The following is a 21,469-nucleotide window of genomic DNA, read 5'->3' as shown; positions in this document are numbered from 1 at the left end:
TAACAAAGTTTGAAAAAGCAATTCAATGGGGGAAAGAGAGTGTTTTTAGTAAATGCTCCGGAAGGAACTAGACAAAGCAAAACCAAACAGAACAGAACACTCAACTTCAATCTCACTCCTTGTACAAAAATTAACTCAAAGAGGATGACAGACTTAAATGCAAAACGTAAAACTTTTAGGGGAAAAAAAAATGCAAGAAAGCTTCGAAATTCAGAGCTAAGCAGAGTTCTTCTTAAACTTGGCATCAAGCGCACGAGCCATGAATTTAAAATTTTGATAAATTCAACACCATCAAAATTAAAAACTTTTGTTCTGAAAACTCTTCTATTATGAGGATTAAAAGACCAGCCCCAGGGGGAGAGAAAATAGGCACAAATCCCATGAGGTGATCCTCATTAGTTACGGTTCCGTATTCGTGAATTTTCCTCCTTGCTCCTCATAGTACCTTTGGTGGTCATTCACAGACCTGCTCACAGCTCAACCTCAAGTTTAAATCCTGAGGCTGAGCAGGACAACTGTCTCTTGCAGTCTGTTTTGTGCTACATTTTTCCTTTAATTTTTGTTCATGACTCTGGTTATTACAGTGCTGTTGACCACAGGTTCAATGGTAATGAAGCAAATATATAGTATGCAGTGCCTTTACACAGAAACACACCTAACCCAAGGTCAAGTACTGACCAGCTGACAAAAATGCTGTGACCAGGGGCTCCCAGGAACCCAACTCTGTATCTCCCCTAGGAGCAATGGCTCACGATACAGAGACAGTTTATTGTCATCACGAAATCCACAGGGAAGTGCAGTAACTCATAACCACAAACACCGTCACCTGTATGAGGGAAGGTTCCTGCCCTGTCTGCAGGAGTCAGCGGCTTCTCAGCAGTAACTAATTACCACGTCCAGAAACGTTGGCTGTGTATTGCTAGATCTTTCCGTTTGGGGAAAGACAGAAATGTGGACTTTTTTTATAAAACAGCTTTAAAACTTTCAATGTTGGTTCCTAAATCAATGACAATGATAACAGCAATCACAGCCACAGTAAAAACAATTACCAGCAGCGACGATGGCCCCACTGCTAACAATAAGGCCATCTGTGGACAGAATGAAACACACGTGCAGACTAGATTCCTGTAAGCCAACAACAGCCAAACTCAGATTTATGTAAATATAAGCCGTCACTTGGAGTGTCTCTTTACTAAGAGACCTAGGCATTGCAAGAATTTCATCATCAAGGAAAGACACAAATCCCACCACCACCACCAGTTGTAATATTCTAATGGCCTCTTCTCTGAACATAAAAGGGGACAACCATGGCCAGAGACTGTGCTTGGAGCAATTACAGTTATGCTCAGGGTGTATTAGGCGTCTTTGTGCCAGGACCTGTACGAGGAATTTCTAGGTATGCAATCTTGTTTGATCCTCCATAAATTCTCTGTGAAAGAAACCATCATCTCAAATGCCAACCGCGTAAAATGTCGGGCCATTGGGGACACCAAACTATTAGGTTGGTGCAAAAGTAATTGCAGTTTAAAAGGTTAAAAATAATTGCAAAAACTGCAAGTACTTTTGCATCAACCTAAAACTTACCCAAAGTAGCGAGGCTAGCAAAGGACAAACTCGTCTCTGACTCGAGTCAAGTTACAGGAGTCACACTTTGTTACATAAATCAAAACCCTCTTCTAAGCAATCCGAAGCACTGTCTGAATTCTTATTCCTTAAAAGCACTGGCTGCTGTGGAATCTTACTTACTCCAAGGAATTAACCATCATCTTGAACTTCAGATGCTTTATTGGAATATGTTGGAATAAGTTTCAATTAGGCTGATCCATCTGCACTCTTTCCTGATGAAACAGATGCTTAAACACTTTTACTAATTCTCTTCTGTTTGACACATTCCTGCCAGGTCATAAAGCCATAAACCACGTCACGCATGACATACATGATATCGTTGGAAACCTCTGGTGCCCTTACCATGATGTCCATCTTAATGATGAGAAAACCAACCTCTTCAGGTGAAGAGATTTGTACATATTCAGTAAGTAATGTTAGCAAATCTCCAAGAATGACCTTATTGTGTCATATGTGGGTATCCGTTAACCACCTTAGAGCCACCTTCCTCCAGCTGGGGTCACTCAAGGAAGATGCTATGAAGAAGGGAGCATTTAGCCCAAGTCTTTGGAGAATGCACCCGGGATAGGAGAGGGTGGAGGAAAGAGTTCCAGTCAGAAGGAACAGAGAAGCTAAGACCAGGGGCTGGAAACCTTCAGACACTGGGCTGGCGCGTCAGAGTCATCTAGATTTGCACAGGATTCCTTTGGAGACATAATGGTCATCCGTATTGACTTCTGCCTGTAAGAACGGCACTGAACTCTCTCCCGGCAGGATGATGCCCTTCCAAAGACAGTTGGGTCCTGATCTTCAGAACCCGTGACAAAGAATTAAGGTTGCAGGTGGCATTAAAATTGCAAATCAGCTGGCCTCGGAATCAGGAGATTGTTCTGGATGACCTGGGTGTGCCCCAGGTCATCACAAGGTCCTTCTAAGGGAAAGAAGGAGACAGAAGAGAGTGACAGGACACTGCAATCAGAGGAAAACTCCACCAGCCATTTCTGGCTTTGAAGTGGGAAGGGGCCACCAGCCATGGAGTGGGAAGGTGCGGGCAGCCTGTAGTAGCCGGAAAAGACAAGGAAACGGATTCTCCCCTTAAGTTTCCACAAAGGAAGCAATCCTGCCAACATCCTGATTTTAGCCTGGTGACACCCATGTCGCCTTCTGATCTCCAGAATTGTTAGATAATAAACATATATTATTTTAAGCCACTAAGTTAGTGGCAATTTATTACGCCAGTAATAGTAAACTAATGCACACAGACTTTCAAATTTCCTCCTCGTGACAAAACCAATAGATGGGAACGATTACCCCCATGTAAACAATATACAAACTATGACTCAGTGAGGTCAGGTCGTTTTCCTATAGTCACATAGCTAGTTAGTGAAAGTTTAGGGATTAAAACGCAGGGCTGTTTAACTAAAACCAATCTCTTATTTGGGGAGGCAAAGCCTGGTGATTTAAGCTTCATAAGCTCGCCTCAACTTTCCATCATTCTTTTATCACCAGAAGCTCAATCACACTTGCTCTGATCACCAATATATGTCCCTCTGTTTTCTCACAACCATTGTTAGAATAGCAATGCTAACCTTTGTATTCCTTAGAGCTCTTACCACCATACTCAGGACAGAAAAGAAACACACCGAATAAACATTTGTTCTCGGTTGATTATGGAAATCTCCATCATCACCAGCTGCTGGAGGAGACAAGCCATGACCTGTTCATCTCTGTATTTCCAGCAACGAATATGGTGCTGGCACCCAATCAGTGCCAGAGGAATGAATGAAGGAATGTTCATTCATAACAGAGATTCCCTCAATAAACCACAGGTTACTCAATCCAACCCCAACATCTACAACTCTGTGAGTGACTCAGATGGCATTTTTATAAATCTAATAAGACTAGACATAATATTTCATAATGGGAATACAGAGATCTATGACACTTTGTCATAATCACTTTCGTATCAGGTATATTATGAAACAGACACTCTGACCCAGCGACGCTTGACATGACCTAAACTACAAATCACTGTGTTTGTAAAAAGGTCAAAACTGAGACTCTGAAGTCAGAACGCCTAGGTCTCAAAGCCAAGTAGGCAAACTTAAGGTAATAACTTTCCTTCTCTGGGCCTCTTTCCTCGTGGGTGACAATATCTGTACCAGCCTCACAGAATTGTGACAGGGCATGAACATAAAGGACAGTTCATATAAACCCCTTGTCTGGATGCTCAACCCCCATATTTCATTAAAGAGAAAATATAATTACTATTCCTTAAGACGTGTGTGTGAAACAGACACCCTCCCCCATCCACACTCCTGATCTTTCCTCCATCCTCACTAGTGGGGTGAAGCCGAGGGGAGGGTGATGGACTGGGTGGGACAAGGTTCAGACGTGCTGGTGGCACATAGTACTTGATACAAAATGGTGGACACGAGATGTAATGCTCTGCTAGGATATGGCTATACCCACTGCCTGGGGGGGAAATGCCCTCTCTTTGAGTCTTAACCAGCAGAGTGGTTAAGACCGTGAACTCTGCAACTTTGCCTGTGACTGGCCGTGTGACCCAACTTGGCAGTGGAAGACCAACCGACCCTGGGGTGAAACTCTCTGGCCACGCAGGGAAGCTCAGGATGTCCTGCCAGTAAGAGAGCTCCTGATTTTGCCAAAAAGTCAGAGAAAAAAGGACCCAGAAAATGGCCTGTATACTTTTTACTATATACTCAAAGGCTGATTCATTTATTCTGACAGTATCCACCCACCACACCAGGATGACAGAACACTTTGTTGGATTTTATTGGCCTTGAGAGCAAATAATGAGATACTTTTTCAAGAGAAGGTCACTCTAATATTTCTATAAAACTTGTCTGGATACCTGGCTCTGGTCAGAACATCAGAATTATAATAATTCATTCAGATTCCGCCGCTGTTCACTGTGACAACCCTCCTCATTCTTCTATCCCCATCTCTCTGCTGACCTGGACGGGTCTGTGTGGCTCCTACTGTGAACTGTCTGCTCAAAACCCATAATCCCCTCCTTCCTTACAAAGAAAAAATGGACTTTTTTCAAGGAAAATAATGCACCTACCTAAAATACCCATCTCTCTCTCTCTCTCTCTCTCTCTCTCTCTCTCTCTCTCTCTCCTTCCCTTACTCCCTCCCTCCCTCCCTCCCTCCTTCCTCTCTCTCTGGCAGAACTGAGATTTATCACGTACTAACGGTATATAATGACCCATGCACAGTCACTGCATTGTTAAGTGACATTCCGCCTGCCGTGTGGTGCTGTGTCACTAGTTCACAACTTTATGTTCTTTCACTTCAAGTTCGTATCTTGAAATTGGCCATGGTGGGAGTATTTACACCATGAAAAATCAACGAAGGTTGCAAGTCGTTTTCTTTTTCCCTTTGAGTCAGTTTTCAGACATCCGTCAGCAGCTCCCCACGGCTCCTCTCTCTTCTCATGTCTGCAGCCGCTCCATTCTTTTAACCAAAAGAAATATGAAACCCAAGCAGAGTAAACAAGTGAGAATTTTGGAACAATTCTAAGAAGGTCATTGTTGGCTGAGACTCAAACGGTTGGGCCTTCAGGAAAAATCTATTTTATTTCTCAGAGACACTTCATTGCATAAAGCTACTCTAATTAGGCTCCTGGGATAATTCTCCTCTGAATTGATGGGAAGGATGACCTTTACAAGACATGTGCCCTTTTAACATAGCCTCAAAAGTCTGAACAAAATATCTATACTCTTGCCCCATTTTCCCGTCTTCTCCTCCACATTCAAAACCAAAACCAAACTACAGTAGCAATAACAACAGTGATGCTTTTTGTGACAATTTAAGATTATGTAAACGCGCTGAATTTCTGTTTCCTCAATGGCGATATTAGTTACGTTCTGGAGTTGATATAAACAGAAAGAAATGGGCTTCAATAAATGAAGGGTATTGTAACTGCTGCTGTTCTTCTTACCTACTGAACCCAAATTGTACATAGACAAAGGTCCCTACTCCGAAAAGCAGTCCCTTGAGGGAGTCAAATCAACAACCCAAGCAGCCTTGCGGGAGATGCTATATATAAAAACAGGTTGCTGAGCTGCTGGACCCCTGGGGAGTACCTCCCATGGCTGCGTCCCGCTCTGTGGTTCTTATTTACACCACCTGGTGGACCTGTCGTTCCTGCCTAATGAGGCCACCAGATGGGGTTCTAAGCTGCACAAGAGGCCATGTGTCAATGTTGCTCTCAGAAAAGGTGCTGGCGCCCATCTCTGCATCGCGCAGAAAACGTTCCCTGTGCAGGTAAGAGGATGGCTGCTTCCCGAGAGCCAGGATGGAACGGGACTCATAAGCTGCCTGGCACCGAGTGCAGGCTGAACAGGTGTCAGCTGGCTGCCCTTTGGATCTGAGGTGGCATTTGATTTTCTTCGCATGCGTGTTGCTTGATTAAATGAAGTGGCATGGAAGCAGGCTTTTGAGCTTCTCGCACAGCTTGAAATGACACGGGTAATTTAAAGCCTCAGACCAGAAAATCTGCTGTGCAATATCACACTGCGACAGGGGTCTCTGCAGAGAGAATGCTTCTAATTGGCAAGACTGGATCCAGCCACCAGTTCCCAGCAGTCAGAGCGTGAGGCCGGGCCGGGAAGCAAAAAAACAGAAACACCTCACAGGTCTTTCATGCAGAGGGAACAAAGGCCTGCCTGGCTTTCTTTCACTGCTGGCAGGCCAGGTGTTAAATACGGGCTCTGCCACCTACTGGTGGTGCTTGAGCTTGAGCAGTTCACGTGACCTCTCGGAACACTGCTTTTCTCATCTTAGAAATCAATCGTTGTGACGAGCAAATGTGATACTACACGTACGACACCTGGCACAGTACATGAGCCGCTGTAAGCACTAAGTCCTTTTAAGTCTATCATTGCCCCTATTGTCATAGTTACAACTTATCCAGATGTTGCTAGTGGGAAGTTAACGTAGAAAGGGGAAGGTTCCAAAGGCGCCAAGAGAGTTTGCAGAGTCCATGCTGAAACACAAGACTGCTCATTTTGGTCCATCCAATCCACTGTCCCAAGACAGTTGGACATAATTGAACTCTTGGGTATATATTGATCTCAAGTGAGAAGAGAAGGCCTTCTACCAACAGATGGATAAGTTATTTCGCCATCACAGATACTTCATGATTATTAATAATAACAACCACAATATCAGAGGAAGAACAAAGCAAGTCACCAGTTCTTCCAAGTCAACCTGGCGTCGGGCATCGTGCTGGATGTGGGACACGCTTTGTCACATTCGACCTGGAGAATATTCATAAAGGACGGCCAGCATCTCGCCCGCGATTCCTGGGAGGCAGCGGCAGTTCCTAAAAAGGTGTCTCACTCACAGGCTTGTAGCTTCGTAAGAATTGGGATGCAAGTCCATAGCTACGAAACTCCAAAGACACAATGACAGCACTCAAATCGGGGGTCACCTCATACATATTAGCCAGTAGCACACGTAACTGGGGTACAGTGATGACTCATCATAGCATGAAGAGCACATATTGTGCCTGGGACCGGGAAAAGCCACTGCGAGCTTTCTGTCCATTTCATCCATAGTCTTGCTACTTCGTTATGATGAACTCTAAACTGACCGGTGTTGGGTACAAGGCACCGAGACAGGACGAGGACACAGGGGTGAATGATACAGCAGGCCCTACCCTCAAGGAGCTTGCAGTCTGGCAGAGAAGAAAGTCAAGGTCACAAACAGTAATTATAATCCTAAGGAGGCTTTCAGAATTTCCGAGAGAATGAGATAAAGGGCAAGGTGAACTCAGAGTGGGAATGTGTGGCTTTCACGAGGAGGCAGGTCTCCAGCTGAGGCAGGAGTGAATGGAAACCAGTCCCTCCAAGACAGCAGAGCCTGCAGGAGAAACCCCATGTGTCCAGTACCAGGGGCGTGAACCAAGAGATCAAGGCTAGTGAAGACAGCCGAGTGGCTGGAGCAGAAAGTGATACCGCTGGTGTCACGCTGTCAGCAGAGCTGTATTATCATGCCGGCCTCAGGGGCAGCAGGCTGACACTGTGTTGAGCAGATCCAGAGACGCTGGAGGGTCACAGGGTGCTTCTCCAGGATCAGAGGGCAGGGTCTGAGTCAGAGCGTGATGGAGCGCCTGGTGCTCAGCGATGCTCTGTCACGAAACTGGGTGTGTGCTGCATATTGCTACACATGAGTTCACCTGACTCATTCAGGTTTGACCCACTTTACAAACGTAACTTAGTGCTGCTGAAGCTCACATGCTGTCTTGGTTCACCCTTAAAGAACGGGCAGGTCTGGGCCGTGCTGGGGGGTAAGGAACAGCAGCTAAGGTAAAAAGACAGTTGGAGGAAATGAAGAGGGTCATTCCTGGAGAGCGACAGTATGTGGGGAGTCTGGGGGAAACTGAGTTTGGCTGGAGGACAGGATGGAGCACGAGGAACTATAATTAGACATTTCTTTCCCGAATATTTATGCTACTATCTACTGTGCTACTAGCATATGCACAGGTGGTCCCAGCTTCTCTCCACCAGAGGGGCTCAGTGCACTTGTTAAAGACACCACCTGTGAAATCCAACAAAGCTTATCTTAAGTCTCAGATTCATTACCTCCCTGCTGTGTGACCTTAGGGTGTTACTTAACCTCTCTGAGCTACCATTTCCTGTTTTGTAACATGCAGATAAACAATTAGACCCAACTCATAGGGTTTAGTGAAAGTGACATAAAAATTGTTTAACACAGCACAGAATAAGTCTTCATAATCATTAGCTGGAGAAATATAATTATTACCATTATTATTCTATTAAAGAAAGTCTTCGTGGAAGGCACGGTGGTATATTGCAAAGGTATGGTCTTTGGAGTCAAACCTGGGTTGGAATTCTGGCTCTGCCACCTGCCAGGTGTGTGACATTAGGAAAATCATTTCACCTTCCTGAGCCTCCGTTTCTTCATTTGTCAGAGACAGATAACAGCACCCATCTGGTAGGTCTGTTATAAGGAATCAATGAGATAATATAGGGAAGGTGCCTGCACACTAAATGTACTCAGAAAATACAAGCTGCTTTAAGCATCATTTTGGATGATGCCACCTTCCCTTCTACCCTGTCTCGTTTTGGAAAAAAAAAAAAAAAAAAGCAACAAACACAATCTAGTATGAATCATACTTCACCCATGGGCTATGATGAAAGGTGAAGTAGATCATTAACCCTACATAAAAAAAAACAGCTAGAAGGATGATTGATGTATAGACACAGATTGATAGATAGATAGGTGATAGATAGATAGATGATAGATAGACAGCTATCAATAGATGATAAACACTCGCCAACTCTCCTCTCAAAGGAAAAATCCCTGACCAGTTTCCAGCCTGTTCCATCAGAATTTATCTCTTTTGAGAAGAAACTGCCATCACCATAGTTAATTTTCGTCCGTTGGCCCTCTGTGTCTCTTAATTGCCTTTTGATATGAAAACTACCAGACACTTGAAGCCATGCTGGAGAGCCCTTGTCTGTGTACAAATTCCCGTTCCATCATCAATCAAATCTTTCTTTCTGCAGAACTGTTCAGACAGAAGCACAGCACGGAAGCCTCTCAGCTCCACCAACCGAGAGATGTGTCTGTAACCACGAGGGAGGCCCTTTTAAACCAAAAGACCATCATACGAGGCAAACTGCGGTTGCAGAGCTCCGCACAGGCTGCAGCGAGGACCACACAGCAAGGCCCCTGGCATCGGATGCACTTGGGGAAGCAGCGGTCCCCTCACAGGTTGGCCGTGAGGACCACAAGCGCAGCCATGAAGAACTCGGCACCCCGCCCGCCGGTCACAGCTGTGAATTTTAATGCAGCCATTACTGTGCTGCCTGAAAAAGCCCTGGAAAGAGAAGACCTGAGTCAGGGAGTTTAACAGACAGATGACACAATTGAAATGTGAAATGATTTGAAGAGCGGGAAGAGAGGGAAAGGATCCCCAAGTGTTTCCGAGAAGAATGCAGAGGCTGTTTGATAAAGCAATGGGACTGAAGCCAGGATGCCAGCTGGGGTGTGAGTGTGCCCATTCCCCGGGCTGGCACACAGCCTGCCCTGAGATGCGCTGCTTGCTCAGTCTCTCCAGCCTGCCTCTCTCTCTTCTCTATGGTTCTCTTCATTCTATCAGCGAAGGAAATAGGCTCACAGAGGTTAAGTGCCTTCCCCAAGGCTCTGCGGCTCCTAATTACCCAAGCGGGAGTTCAGCACTGCTCTGTCCATCCTCCAAGCCTGTATTTCATCACCTCCCACCCCACTGTTTCTTAGCAGAATTTATATTCTCAACATGGCCGAGTTTCAGGCAATCGATCACCTCCAGAGTGAGCTGTCAGCTGGTCTCAATAAATCCGTCATTTTTATCTTGGCACGCCATGAACAGCAGGTGCGAGGAAAAGTTTTCTGACTTCACACAGGGCGTCAAAAACAAAAAGTGCTGAATAACGAGGGACTCAATCATTAATGCATTATTTCAAAAAAGAAATATACTTTGCCTCCTTTGGCGTGCATTTTGTCGTCTGACTCAGGCACACAAGCTACTAAGTGAAGGTCTTTGGAGCAGTCGAATCAATAATGTGTAAACTCCAAATAGTTTATTTTATTCAGTTTTCAAGAAATAAAACATCTCTACTATCTTCAAGATGACAGAAAAGAGTTTCATTTCTTTTTAAAAGCTGGTCTAGAAGCCGGCATCATCCCAGCCAACGGAGGAGGAAAGAGGCTCAGAGAGGTTGACAGACTTCCCCAAGGTCACGCAGCAAAGAAGCAGTGGAGCCGGGATTTCAAACCACGATTGTCAGACTCTTTGAACCACAAAACCCTACACTACAGAAAGGTCTCCCCACGCCAAGCACAACACAGCCAGTCCTCAGTAACTGACAGTGATGACCAATCATCAGAGACGTAAAAACTAGTCTTTACTCCAGAGTGACCTGCTCTATTCCCAAAGCCCCGGGTTGGGTTTGGCTTGGCCTCCGTTGCTCTTCCAGCAGACTGAGTTGAAGCTGGGACAACAGACATCCAACAGAATTTGGGTAGGGCCCTCCGAGAACTCTGAGATGGGTTCCCGTAGGAAGAAGCTCCCTGGTATGCCGTCCTGAGCTGTGGCTCCTGGAGAGGAAAGCAGTAGCTCAACTTCCGGCAGTGACAGTGGCCTCACATCATTGTCTGAGCTAAGACACTCCTGCCTGGGGCCTCATTCCTTCCACGAGAACCCAGCTATTTCTTAATTAACTTCTTCTCCTCTTGAATGTTACTTCTTCCAAGAGCCCTCTCCTGAGCCCTCAATCTAAATGAGGCATCTCCCGTCACACTGCCTACGGCCACCTGCTCTTCACATCACAGCATGGATTTCAAACTGAATTAGTTCCTTGACAAGGGGAGGTTTGAATGAGATCTCTCACTGGACCGGAGTGGCCTGAGAGCTGGGACTTCTCTGCTTGGGTCATAACCATGAAAGTGGCATTCAGAACTGTGTCACCTACACAATAGACGTTCAATAAATACTATTTTATTGTTCAATACATGAGGAGGGTCAAAACATTTCAACCCAAATCATCCCTTTACCAAGAAGCTCTAAACGAGCTCCACTCCGTGCCAGCTCTGAATGGCAAGCTTGGGAAATGGGATTTTCAGATTTTTTGCTGTCCATAAAAGCTCCTCTCACTCAAGAAAATGAGATCTACTGACTGATACCGTGATGATTCTTAATCAGTGTTTAATTCCCCTGAGGTTTGTAAAATGCCTTTCATGGGGGGTTAGGAGGAGATGGAATATGGAAAATTTGGGGGTAAGCACGGACTGTTAGGCTGAAGACCATTTCCTCCGTCACCTGTCGGTGAGAACGGTGCTCGATCAAACAGTATTAATCTTCATCAACATTACCAGGAATCTAGAAGCAAGACAAGCAGCTAAATTTGTTCATTTTCAGGGCATTTTGTTTGTATTATCAGGAGTGAAATATTCCCCAATTAATCCAGAAAAACATGTCATGACAAGTTTTAAATGATGAAATGCATGTTGGTTTTTTTTATATAAAACAAGTGAAACGTCCAAAAATAGAGCACTGACTAAATATATTATGATGGAACCGTATGATGGAAATCTTTGCAACTATTAAACATGTTGTAAAGGAACATATAAGGTAATGGAAAATGTGAACATGGAAAGAGAAAAAAATAGAGAACTAGTTTATTACATTTTTTGTAAAGGAAAACACATGTGCATATAAAATAGTGTTTGCTTAGTGAAAAGACAAAGAGAGACAGAGAGAGAAAACACTGATTACAAAAGTAAATATATAGTGTGGAAAAATGAGGAAAATTTATAAATGCGTGGTACAACTGGAAGTTTAAAATGAGGAAATTTGATTAAAAAACATTTAAAATTGCTGTTGAGCAATAGTTGGCAAATAATGGCAACAAAATAAGAATAGTTAAGGACCTCACTTTCTTACACCTTGTACTCTGACTCAAGATCCAGTCAAAGAACCTTCTAGAAAAGAAGCATCTGTGGTTTAGTATATCTCTATTGACTATATTTCACTGGTGTCCCTAAGCTATTTCTTTAGAAATGTACTGTGTACTTCAAAATTGCTTGGAGAATAGATCCTAAATGTTCTCACCATTCACACACACACACAGAGACATACAGACAAAACGGTAACACGTGAGGTGACGGATGTTAACTAACCTTATTATAATCCTTTCATAATATAGACATATATCAAATCACATTGTACACGTTAAACTTTCACAACGTTATATGTCAGTTATATTTCAATAAAGCTGGGGAAAAACCCGGATGTCTCCGATTAAGGCCAACAAGATTCAGCATGGAGTCCATTAAGTGTCCCACTGGCAAGGAGACCCCTTCCTGGGGGGTTAGCCGTGGTGAGTATAAAGCACCTGCTTCAACTATAGGGAAAACACCCAGTTCAGAGTCTGACCAGCTCAGCCTCTGTTCCAGCCCCGGCACCAACCAGCTGAGGACGACTGGTCCAGTTTCAGTTGTAATCGTGGTTACAGAGGCTATAGTGGGCTTAGGCCATTATGGCAGCACTGCAAGAGCTGGACCTCCATTTAACTAGGCGCTTTATAAATATTACCCTGTTGACTGATAACAAGGATCCTGCAAAACAGGCGAAGAAACTGAGATCAGAGAAGGTTAGGAACTGGCCCGTGGCACCTGGCTAGTAACAGAAGTGGAATTAGAGCCCAGGTCTGTCTCAGGTCGCAGACCCAAGTCTGTACCTTCTCACTGCACAACCTTCTTGAACACCGGTGCTTTCATTCTCCTTGACAGGCCCAGCGGGGCAAGAAGCACTTTGAGGAGCAAACTAGAAAGGACCACATTAGCCACCACGGGCATCCCCCTCTCTGCCTTTGATTCCACCAGGAGGTAATTGGCCCCTGTGGGTGGTTCTGAGACCACCAGAGGCTTTTCATCTCTGCAAGGCTCTCTGCTTTGTAGACCTGCTGAGTGTGTCCTCAGAGGATAAAAGGCTTAAAGCAGCAGTGGCTCAGAAGTCACGGATTCAAAGGTAAAGAGGCAAAAGTGGGGCAGGGGAATTGTTAACAGGAATGTGGATTTGTTAGAAGAACCACCCAGTTGTCCATCTATACAGGCCCTCAGGTAACTAACCTCTGTTCGCTCCCCATAGAAATCATTCTCAGAAGGCCGTTTTATGAGGAGGGCAAGAGCAAGTTTTTATGGAAATACTAATTACGGAATTTGACGAGAAAGACTCTCAGAGACTCTCAGAGACCACTGATTCTACCTATGCAAATTGTGCTACATGGAACATAAAAATCCTAAACCAAATAGACTTAAACAAAAATAAGGGGTGATTTGGTTTGCACAGAGGAGATTCATGGAAATGAAATGGTGAATTAGATCCATGGCTTCCGGAATGGGAAAATGGTCAGCAGGACACTCTGTCTTGATAAGCACACCCCTGTCAAAGGCCTGGTAATGCTGACCTTGTAAGTTCACCTCCACCCAGACCTCCCAGCTCCTTCACTGCGCAAAACTCACCATTCAGTGGGGCTCTCGACCATCTATAGCATGTTTCTCCGAAAATAAGACCTAGCTAGACAATCAGCTCTGATGAGTCTTTTGGAGCAAAAATTAATATAAGACCCGGTATTATATATTATATTATATTATATTATATTATATTATATTATATTATATTATATTATATATTATATTATAGTAAAATAAGACTGGGTCTTATATTAATTTTTGCTCCAAAAGACACATTAGAGTTGATTGTCCAGGTAGGTCTTATTTTCGGGGAAACACGGTAAGCTCCACCTCCTTTCAAAAGTGTGGGGATGGGTGAAAAGCATCTCAACAAATTTCAATAACAGAAGTGGGGAAAAAAAGGATTGTTTCTGATAGAACCAGACAAATCAATTAATTGATCTCGGGCAAGCAAAGATAATTGTATTTCTGAGTCTATTACGGCACGTCAGGGCTCGCTGGCTGATTTCACAAGGAGCTGCCTCTCCCTGGACACTCGGCTGTGACGGGGAACGTCAGGGCACAAACATAAGCTGGCATTTTCTTTCAGGCATCATTTGACTTATGACTCAAGGAGGATTTCCATCCTAACATTTCTATGAGCATCCGATCTTTTCCATCAGGTCTGATCATTCTGGTTGTAGGTCCTTTTTGCACAACTATTCTGTGGGCAGGACAGAATTTATCCATGAAAGCATCTAGCACCTCTGGGCAGAAAATCCCCTAAATGATACTGTAGAGAAGGCAGCGGGTAAAGACAGGAGATGAATTTGAACATCAAATAATGAAAAACTTCACTCAGAAAGAAAATCAGTTTGATGTAGATCTTGTCTGAATTAAGATTTACAAGTAAAATAAAATTTAAACTCATTTCCAAGGGCAAACTGTAGCTCCCATTCAGCTAACAACATTAGAAATGGGGCTTCATAGTCTCATAAAGAGGTGTAACTGAGTTATGAGTATACTGATGACTCACAAATAGCCACATCACGAGTTTTAGGATTACTTGCTCGCTTAAGTATTTATTTCCTCATGAGAAAATGATTGTAAATGAAATAAGATCTTCCCTCTGCTTTCTGACTCCCAGAACCCGTGCTGGAAAGCGCACAGAGTCTCCAGAAGTTCTTGAGCGGAAGGAACGTGCAAAGGAAGTGAAGGTCCGTCTCCCATTGGGGAAGAGGAGATGTCACAATCCCATGATGAAAGAAGAGGTCTGGTCATTAAGATCCGTATAGTCACAAGTCTACTGAAGCCAGGCTGGGACAACTTCTATAATCCTCTTAGCCCCCTCCACTCCCCCCTTCTTGGCCCCTTCCACTCCCCCCTTCTCTCTCTTCACCTCACTTCGGTCTTCCTGACACCACTGAGCCATTCTGCTCCTGCCTTTCCAGCAGCTCTGCATGGCCAACTCCCACCCATCAGGTGACAGCTCTGTTGTGACCTCCTCCCAGGACACTTCTCTGACTCCCCACAGACTGGATCCCCCTGTTTCTCTTCATAACTGTCTTTGTTACAGCACGTCCTTTTCTCTGTATGTATCTGTGTCCTTATTAGCTGGTAAATCTTTGAGGTCAGAGTCTCTCTCGTCTGTCTTCTTGTTTATAGAGCCCAATATAAAAGCACATGCTTCCATGTGTTTACAGCGATGGATGTGTGAGTGGATGATAGAAAGAAACACCGAAGATGGGCTTGAGGAACAGGGAAAAGAGGGACTCATAAAACCCAGGTTGGATACAGTAGGTAAGTATCAATACACAGACGTGGTTTGGAGAGTTTATGTTGGAGCTGGACTTGGCGGGGGTGGAAGTTTTACAGGAGCTGTTAGGAGGAGGAGGAGGGCCATGCATGGTCTGAGCACAGACAACAAATGGAAGAAGTTTAAGGTCAAACCACGCAGGCTTTGAGCACCGGGCTGAGGCGAGAGCCCACGGAAGCTGGGGGATTTTAAACAGGAAAGCAAGGTGGTCCCGTTAACCCTTTTGGGTAATAACTCCATCAATAGTGTCACTGCTAGCAGTGGGGACAATTTAGATGGCATACACTAGATCGAGGCACCAAGCTAGCTGCTCGGTATATATTATTACTGCAATTAACACCGTAACCCTTCAGGTGACCCCATGAGACAGACTCTGTCATCACCGTCTTACAGGTGATAAAACGGTGACTTGGAATGTTTTAAAGAGATGTCTTCGCATTCTCAGAGCTTCTAAGTGGCAGAGCCTGGTTTCAAATTCAGGTCTGACCCCCACGCCAGGCTCCCTGCTTTCTTGTCAGGATGGGTCGGGATGTCAAGCCCAGGGGTGACAATTCATGATGTGTGCTGACTGGTGCAAAGAGATGCTTTCCCTTTGAGAATCCACCTCTGTCAATATAGACTTTGGATTAAATGCAGGTTGACTGTTTACTCGGAGCAAACATCACCAAAAAGCACTATGTAATCTGGGACTAGAAAGACCATCCACAAATATAAATGTGCCAGAAGCAAGTAACTCTCGGGTCAGGGCAAATTCCGGTGCAAAAGTCTGAGTTCTGAATCCACGTGTTTCCAACACAGAGTTTTACAGCCAATCAAGAGAAGGCGTCTATGTGGCCAGACTGGGTAAGAGCGCCCTGGGACTCATGGATGGCGGAGGTACAAGGGGACCTTTCTCATCAACTGAAGAAACCACGTGACACTTGGGTGACCACAGTCAAACTCAGTCTGAGGAAGGGACTCCCCTTCTCTTGCAACCCCACGTCTGATTTCTACTATGCCAAGGACCTACGGAGAACACATGTAATGATACATCCTCACACCCCAAATGGGCCAGCTTCCAAGTCCTACCTTCTTTCTCTCTCGTGCCGTCAAGAGATCATGCTCTTTCTTTCCCCACCCTGTCCACTAGGCTTGGACTGAAGCCACGAGTTCCCCAGGGAGTGCCTGCTACGTGAGCTTGTCACATGTCACCATCAACATGGCTCCGGAGGGACTCAGAGCAGAAAAATGCTTAGCACTTGAGCAGCAGAGAGCATGCCTGTTGGGAGCTCCCCTGGCAGATGCAGAACACTGGCTGGCATCCCACCCAGTCTGTAGGCAGGACCCAGGGCGCTGGGGACTGCTGACCTCAAGGTTTTCCTGCGGATGGGACCTTAGAGGGCCTAGAACTCTCTCCAGACCTGAGAGGCCTAGCTGCCTTCACCCAAATGATGGCCTGGCCCGCTTGAGGACATAGGTGCCATGAGTCTGACCCTCAGGCATGTTTGCTCATAAGACTATGTCCTCATCCACATGAAAATATGTCCCTAAGTGTCCCCTCTCCTTGACAGCAGGAAATGTTAGCACTAAGAATTATATAGAGACAGGGTACCCAAAAACTGCATACACATTTTAAGAAAGGAAATAACTTTTAAAATTACACTGATGGGAACCACTTCGAGCACCTCTTGTAATTGCAGAAGTCAAACGTGACTTGTATTCATGTTTTGTTATCGGTGTATATTGAGTAAGACAATTCTGGCCCATGTGTAGACGCAGTACGTAACCATCCCACTCCATTATCTGCGATGGCCCTGGGAGTCTGTGACGAGGACGTACTGAGATCCCGGGGGTGACATGCCCAATTCAGAGTGTATCCTCAACAACTGGAAGCAACGATATTTTCACGATGTATTTACCCAGGACATTGGAAATTCTCCGTTTCTGAGAGATCTAGGTGCAGGTTTTATAATGTGTGGTTTGGAAAGACGGCCCCTGCGAGTACCGAGCATACAAACACGGGTTTATCAGAACTACAGCAGCTTCCTTTCCAGTGCGTTCACTTTCCTGTACACTGACTGACAGAGTTAGTGCAGAGATCAAGTAGGAAGAGAGGAGGGAGAAGAAAGGGCAGGAGGAGGAGGAAATGAGCACTGTCTCGTCTCGGTCCATATGTGGTTTATTTTTAAATGCGCTGAGGGTTTGGATCTTCCATTTGGCAGGAAAAATAATGGAACCCCCTCCTGGGTAACCTGCAATTTCCCAGAGCCCGTGCTCATCCCCTCCCCCCGCCAGGAGAAAAGACATCTACATGCACACAACACACAACACACAACACACAACATACAGAGTGCAGCGTACTCACCCTCTCTGAAAGAGATCCACATTATAAAATTTATGTAGTTCTACAGAAAACTCAACCGTCCCTTGTACTTCAGACATGATCTTTTTGGTTCATTACCTGAAAAACAAGAGAGAAATGAACAGCTTGAGACCACATCAGCCAAACACAGAGCCTCTGAGCTTCTACAACGGGAAAGCAAACAGTGCTAATGTAGATGGACGAGGGTATCTGACAAAGGGGACCATGACATGTCCCCTGGACGTCATCACTCATCCCTCCTTTTATAGGAAAAGACACAGAGAGATGAAGGTACTTGCTTAATGTCACACAGCTCACGCCTGGAAGGACCCAGATGTCTTCATTCTACAGGTGTCTCGTCTGCTGCTCTTTCCTACTTGTCAGTACCATGGAGGTGACAGCACCACAGCTACGAGCCCGAGCTTCAGGGCCAACAGAGCCAGCGGAGCTGTCCCACTTTCTACCTGTGTGACCTTGAGCAAGTCACTTCGCTTCTCCCACCCTCAGCTCCCTCATCTGTAACAGGGAGACTGGGAATCGCATAGGACTCTGATAGACGATGGGAGAGGAAATGAATTTGTCACACAGAGCACTTGGCACAGTTCCAGACAGACGGTAAACACTCAAAAAATGGTAGACACCATTAATAATGATTAATAACAATTGAAAATACTTTCTATCATTGTTACTATAAATACAGTCTCTAGAGAGCTAAGGCGCCTGGAGGGGCAAGGACAGGAGAGTTTTGTACTGAGCGTGGGAAGCAGGTGCCATCGGCAGGCCGACAGGAACCCCACTCAGCAGGTGCTGACTTTCCAGCCAGGAGACCCTGGGGCCACTAACAACAGGGCTGGGTGGGGAAGCTGGGAGGGAACAAACTGAAAGTAGTCAAAGTCTAGGACGAGAAACAAACCAAAAGGGAGATTCAAGACTGGATTTTCCGAGGATATGAAATCATCTAGATACCAGGGGTTTGGAGGAAGGGAAAGAAACTAACTTTTATTAAGCACCTACTGTATTCTTGGTGCTGCATCAAGTATTTTATATAAGTTGCACGCTTTTGTCCAAGAAATTTTTTTTGTGATAAAGGTTCTTGCCCCATATTGCAGGTAAGGAAAAAGATCAGAAACGCTCTCACCTGGAGCCACTTTCTGGCTCTAGAATGTTCTAGTGGAATGTACTTTGGTAAGTCTCCTCACTATCTCCAAGCCTCAGTTTACCACCATGTGTAATGGGGACAATACAAGCTCCCTAGGAAGATTCCCATGAGAATGGGACAGGAGGCAATGAAGCAGGTTCTTACGGAACCAGGAGGTTCTCAATAGGTGGTACAGCTGGCATGGCCTGGGGGACAAGGGGGAATGAGCAAGAAGGAGGAAGTAAAGTAAGAGGAGACTGATTTGGCCTCTCCCGGCTGGCCAGCAGTGATTGGGACCTAGGTGTCCTTTCAAAGTCCCTCTTCTTTCTGCTACCAAGACAACTCGGGGGCCAGACCACCGTCACTGTGGTTCAGAGCCCAACCTCCCTGCAGTTAATGGGGTGACGCTGGGCCAGCTTCCAAGAAGAAAGCACAAGGGATTAACTGGGCCTTCACTGCATCTCAGCCCTGGCATGGATGCCATCCAGGAAAACCTTCCGGAAGATGCAGAAGTCCGCATACCAAATCAAAAGGCAGCAGACCCTAGGACCCAATCTCCATAAATCCTGCAACAGAGAATTTCAAGCTGTGGCGCCTGGCTCACAGAATGTGCTGAAAACCCACTTCCCTAATGGGCCAGCCATCGAGGCGCGCCCTGGCCCTGCCCCGCACACGGGAGCCAGTCAGTCGGACCTCCCACTAAATTTCAATTTCCAGCCTTTTCCAGTAAAAGCCAGAGGGAAGGGCCAGAACATAAAGCCACTCTGTGCTTTGCTTTGTTACCGTATTCAAGAGCAAAGACTGCATGTTCCCCACTTTCTCAGCACCGTACTTGATCTCAGTTCTCAACAACCTGCAGAGCCTACAAAGCCACCTGACTCCGTGCTTGGAGCGATCAGCCTCAGTCGTCCCCAGACCCTCCGTGACCTCTGACCCTGGGGAAAGGTCACAGAAAGAGGGACAGAGGGAGATCGAATGCACCCACGCTGATGTCCCAGCCTACTGTATGTGCAGCTCTGCCCGGGGATCTCCACACATCATTCCACATGCTCCTCAAAATCTTGCAGAGGTGGCTGGTATGGACCCCAATTCATTCAGGGGGGCACAGAAACCATAGGGGGGAAGAATGCTGACCCAGGCGTCCAGAGATGTTGGTTTGCAGCTCTGGCCCTTTCTGGCAGACTGTCTGGGACAGTGCTTTTCTGAGGAGTTAATATTTAGCAGAAAAACGATTTAATGCATGGAGAATATCGTTTTCTCCTGGCAAGATACACCCTACCCGCCTATTGTTCAGGGCCAATAGGACAGAGTCCTGAAACTTGGAGATGCAAACACCCTTCCCTCGTAAACACCATGGGATTCATTATAACCAACACCCAGGGAGCCAGTGAGGAAGATGAGTGCGCATTGAAAATATCAGTTTCAAACACACATTGATGCTGCTTTCCTGGGGGATAAGAGGGAAAACCTCTCTGTCTCCTACAGCACTCCACACACAAGATCTAGAAGCACACGGCTTGTCCCACTCACGTTGGGTGACCATGACTCATCACTAACCTCCCTGAGACACATCAGCCTTCTCTGTAAAATGGGAACCATAATTCCTTTTTCTTGGGTTGTTGTGAGAATTCAAAATGTTAGCACATTTAGAGGAGAGCCAGGCATATAATGAACCCCAATAAATGCTGGCTATTTTTAGTTTTATTACAGAGGCAGAACCAGGAGAAAGAATGGAATAACACACAGGGAAATTACAGCCTCTCTGGCTTTCATTCATTCAAAAATATCTTTATTGAGAACCCCAAGACCCCCTCCACCCCAAGAGCCTTCCCTGTTCTGGGAGCGTTCTCACCAGCACAGCTGCTGGCTAGAGATGGGTTCATCTCATGAAGCAATGAACTTCCCATCACTGGGGCTGTCCAGGCAAAGGACAGGGTCCCACTTTTCTGGGATCCGGACCCCTGCCTTGTGTTTAAGTGACAATCAAATTCCCTTTCAGCCACAATGTTCTAAGATCCTACAATTGCCAAACGGGCCATGTTTATCTTTGATTGAAAAGGAACGGATTCTAAGATTCAGAGCGCCGAGGAGAGAACCAGCTTAGGACGTCACAGACCCCAACACGGATCCGATTGGAACCACGTAGTAAGTTACCTAGTAAGTTACTTTGCCTCAGAGACTACATTTCCACATCTGCACGTCAAGAGAAAAGCTACCTAAGAGAATGCTATGCAATAGTGACGAATGAAAGAGATTTTTATAAACTATGAAAATATTCTCAATGTCAAGTGGGTCTTCTTAGAGTAATGACGAGCAATTATCTGGAAAAGGTACGCATATGACGTAGTCCTCCCTGAGGGAGGAGATGACTAGGAGCTGGGCACGGCCCTTGAACACAGGCGCCGTGTCTATGGATGGGTTTCTGAGCACTGCACAGCTGATGCTGTGGCTGGCGCACGGCAGAGGTTCGCACACACGAGTGCAGTGGATGAATAAGAGGGAATAGAAGGAAGCACAGCTGCGCCAGAGTGTGAAAGTGGAGGGGGCAGAGCCAACACAAAACACAAGCTGAACCACT

General features: G+C 45.6%; 1 protein-coding gene across 3 annotated transcripts in view; it reads right to left on the bottom strand.

Moving 5' to 3' along the window:
- Positions 1–21,469, bottom strand: part of FAM135B (family with sequence similarity 135 member B) — a 171,754-nt gene that overhangs the window by 82,409 nt on the left and 67,876 nt on the right. For all 3 annotated transcript variants that reach the window (XM_019724323.2, XM_019724341.2, XM_074316296.1), the window contains exon 2: positions 17,757–17,852. In XM_019724323.2, the coding sequence (XP_019579882.2) occupies positions 17,757–17,833 (77 nt within the window). In that variant the 5' untranslated portion in view covers positions 17,834–17,852. The remainder of the gene's footprint in view (positions 1–17,756; positions 17,853–21,469) is intronic.

This window comes from Rhinolophus sinicus, linkage group LG12 (assembly GCF_036562045.2).
Source record: "Rhinolophus sinicus isolate RSC01 linkage group LG12, ASM3656204v1, whole genome shotgun sequence".
In the NCBI taxonomy this organism is placed as follows: domain Eukaryota; kingdom Metazoa; phylum Chordata; class Mammalia; order Chiroptera; family Rhinolophidae; genus Rhinolophus; species Rhinolophus sinicus.
This window is presented reverse-complemented; position numbering and strand designations above follow the sequence as displayed.